The sequence below is a fragment of the Octopus bimaculoides genome, chromosome 3, assembly GCF_001194135.2.
Source record: "Octopus bimaculoides isolate UCB-OBI-ISO-001 chromosome 3, ASM119413v2, whole genome shotgun sequence".
Classification (NCBI taxonomy): Eukaryota; Metazoa; Mollusca; class Cephalopoda; order Octopoda; family Octopodidae; genus Octopus; species Octopus bimaculoides.
Window position 1 is genome coordinate 93,121,860 of NC_068983.1, and position 3,351 is coordinate 93,125,210.

The following is a 3,351-nucleotide window of genomic DNA, read 5'->3' on the forward strand; positions in this document are numbered from 1 at the left end:
ATATATATTTTTTTAAAAACATGTAAATAAACAAATGAACATATACTAAATATACAGGTGAACAGAAAACACAGAAGGTCACCAACTCTTCATCAGTTATCGGCCTGAGAGTCAAACGCAATTACAGCCATTATTGATAATATTGCTTCCACTCTGGAGGCACCGGCAAGAAACTTGCTAGGAATGGGATCAAAACAACAAAATGAGACAGGCTCGAGATGAGACCATTAGAGGGTGGCTTCTTTCAGTTTCTGTCAACCAAATCCACTCACAAAGCTTTGGTCATCCCGAGGCTAAAGTAAAAGACATATGCCCAAAGTGCCATGCTGTGGGACTGAATCTGGAACCATGTGGTTGAGAAGCAAGCTTCTTACCATACAGCCATGCCTGTGTCTAAAACAATAGCTATACCTTTATCTTACTTATATGTGGCAAATGAAATAAGAGTAAGTGAATGTACATATGGATGGCATCAAATAATGAACAGTCTGAATCATCTATGGATGTATAATAATAATAATAATAATAATAATAATAAAGATATTGCAAATGAAAGGTATCAACCTTCTCAAACAATCTGTGTGTTTAAATTCAAAAAAAAAAAAAAAGAAAATGTTATTTTAAAATTTATAGAGGAAGTTAGAAGAGCTAATGAGGTGTTAAATTTGATCCTTACAACAAACAAGGTGGCATACAATACTTTATTCATCCATCGCAAACTAAAATCAGTAACACTTTCAATTTATGTTGTAGTGAATGGAATCAGGAAGTGAAGAAAAATTACTGCACCAATTCATGCATATATCTTGATTTACATGAGCACACATCCCTTGCTAGTTTGCAAAAATAGACAAAACAAATTTCAATGGAAAAAAAATAAAGAGCTATAATGTTATGAAATTAGTTTCAAACCCCGCTAAATAATCAGTTAACTAAATTTCTTATTTGAAAATTAAATTAAAATAAATAAAAAAAAAAAAACAAATAAAATTAATATTAAACAAATTGCTTAGGAATTATGATGAAGCTACTCAAATCATTAAAAATTCATTATACGTTCAATACTGTTATTAAAAATACCAGGACAAGACAAAAAAAAAAACACACCACAACAATAAGGTAAACATTATCTCATTAAATAGTATTTCAGACATTAGCTTAAATAGGGGGAAAATGTCAAGTATATACAGAAATATAAATGAGATTTTATGTACATAAATATTTGTAGTTATTGATTCTAGAATTAATATTGGAGAAAATACTATGATTTTAGAAAGGAATCTAACAATAAAAATCAGGAGCAAAATTTCTCATAACTGCTGTTTGCTGTCAATCTAGCAACTAGTTAGTACAAAGTATTCATTAAAAAGATTCTAACAAAAAACATAGTGTTGGTGGACACTTGACATCTTCACTCCGGAAAAAAAAAAAAAAAGTGGGTGCTACTTTAGAGTGGATACTACTTTAATGCTTGGTTTACTGCAGTATCCACAGTCTATGCTGAGAACTGACCTGATCTGGGATATGGATTAAGGTTTAGAGTTTGAGTAAAGAGCTACAGTTAGACAATATGCTGAAGTGTAAATGGCCAGGTAGATTGTGTAGTGGTGCCTGATACCAGTCGCCATTTTGGAGAGTTTATCCACTCATGCGCAGGGACGAGTCTTCCGAAAGGCATGCAGGAAGTCCCTCGTGCACATGCATGGCCATCCAACATCCAAGTGTTCCTGTGTCTCTCTGCCTCTTTTGCTTGCTGAACTTCGTGGAAGCTAGACATCTCGACAGCAGCTCTCCGTCAACTCTACAATGAATCCACATAGTTAACCAGAGAGGAGGAAATGACTTCAACCATGCAACTTCATTGACGGTGTCTCATCTAACCAAAGGCGACATACTACCGAATTCCTTTCTAGTGTGAGCAGAATTCTACAGTAATAAATATTTGTTATGCTGTTTTAGTTCAGAGTCCACATTCTGTTTTCTTCCTTGAAGAATTTAATGTATGGAATTGGGATACACAGGATGATATATACCCTCTTCCCTACAATTGCAACACTAAAGTGGGACCAAAGAGTGTCATAAATTTCTATTTTTATGTTTATTGTGCCTTGTGTTTATATATATATATCATCATCATCATCATCGTTTAACGTCCGCTTTCCATGCTAGCATGGGTTGGACGATTTGAACTCTAGGCAAAAGGCCTGAAATGTTTGGGGAGTGGGGGGGGGGCAGTCGATTAGATTAACACCAGTACAAAGCTGGTACTTAATTTATCGACCCAGAAAGGATGAAAGGCAAAGTTGACCGTGGCAGAATTTGAACTCAGAATGTAAAGACAGACGAAATACCACTTAGCATTTCACCTGGTGTGCTAACATTTCTGCCAGCTTGATCCTTGTAGATAAAGAAAAGGTTTTTTTCTTCAGACAAAGAAATAGAAAGAGATAGCAGAATTGTATATTGCAACTTATAGGTAGGAAGGATATTGAAGATAGTTTAATTTAAAATTCTCTTTTGCCAAAATTCCTGCTAACATCATTTAATTCTCCTTCAAATCTTTTGCTGCAGAAAGTTGCAGGAAACAAGACAGAACTTAAAAACTGATGCAAATGAAAGACGTCAACACTCTAAACAGACCATGTATTGTTTAGTGATTATTGATATGCAATTCTTTGAGCACCTACCTCATCAATACCAAGTTCATTTGTATACATCCGCCATGTGTTATTGTCATCAGATGTCTCCAACATGAACTCCGAAACATACTCTTCAGTACCTTGCCTTCCTTGTGTACCAACAGCAGTGATGATATAACGCTTACCAAGGTCAATAGCTAGAAATTGTTCACCATTCGGAGTACTAGCAGACCAAGCACCTGAAAGAAAGAGGAGAAAATATATATGAACATACATCTATAAATTTCTATGTGTAAATACATGTGTAGGTATGTATTAGGTGGTTGGCATTAGAAAGGGCATCCAGCTGTAAAAACCAATGCAAAACAAACACAAAATCTGGTGCAAGCTCCTGTCTGACCAGCTCTGATCAAACCATCCGAACCCATGCCAGCATGAAAGGCAGACATTAAACAATGATGATGCATGTCTGTATATATATGTATATATATATATATATATATATGATTGACCGTTGACTGAACACTATTCAATTTTTTTTCTCCGTGTTTTTCTCCTTGTCTCCGTATTCTTTCTGTTGAAGAGCGTAGCTCGAAACGTCAAAGACTTTCCGTATTCCCGAGCGTCATACTAATATATACTTTTGTTATTTACACCACCTGTCCTCGTCTGTTGTTATTTTTTGTATAATCTCCCATATATATATATATAT

At 34.9% G+C, this 3,351-nt stretch overlaps 1 protein-coding gene across 1 annotated transcript in view; it reads right to left on the minus strand.

Annotated features, from left to right (window-relative positions):
• The window catches only part of LOC106877699 (neurexin-4), a 424,377-nt gene that overhangs the window by 297,499 nt on the left and 123,527 nt on the right, over positions 1-3,351 (minus strand). Inside the window, exon 3 of the mRNA XM_052966322.1 lies at positions 2,688-2,878. Coding sequence (XP_052822282.1) covers positions 2,688-2,878 — 191 coding nt within the window. The remainder of the gene's footprint in view (positions 1-2,687; positions 2,879-3,351) is intronic.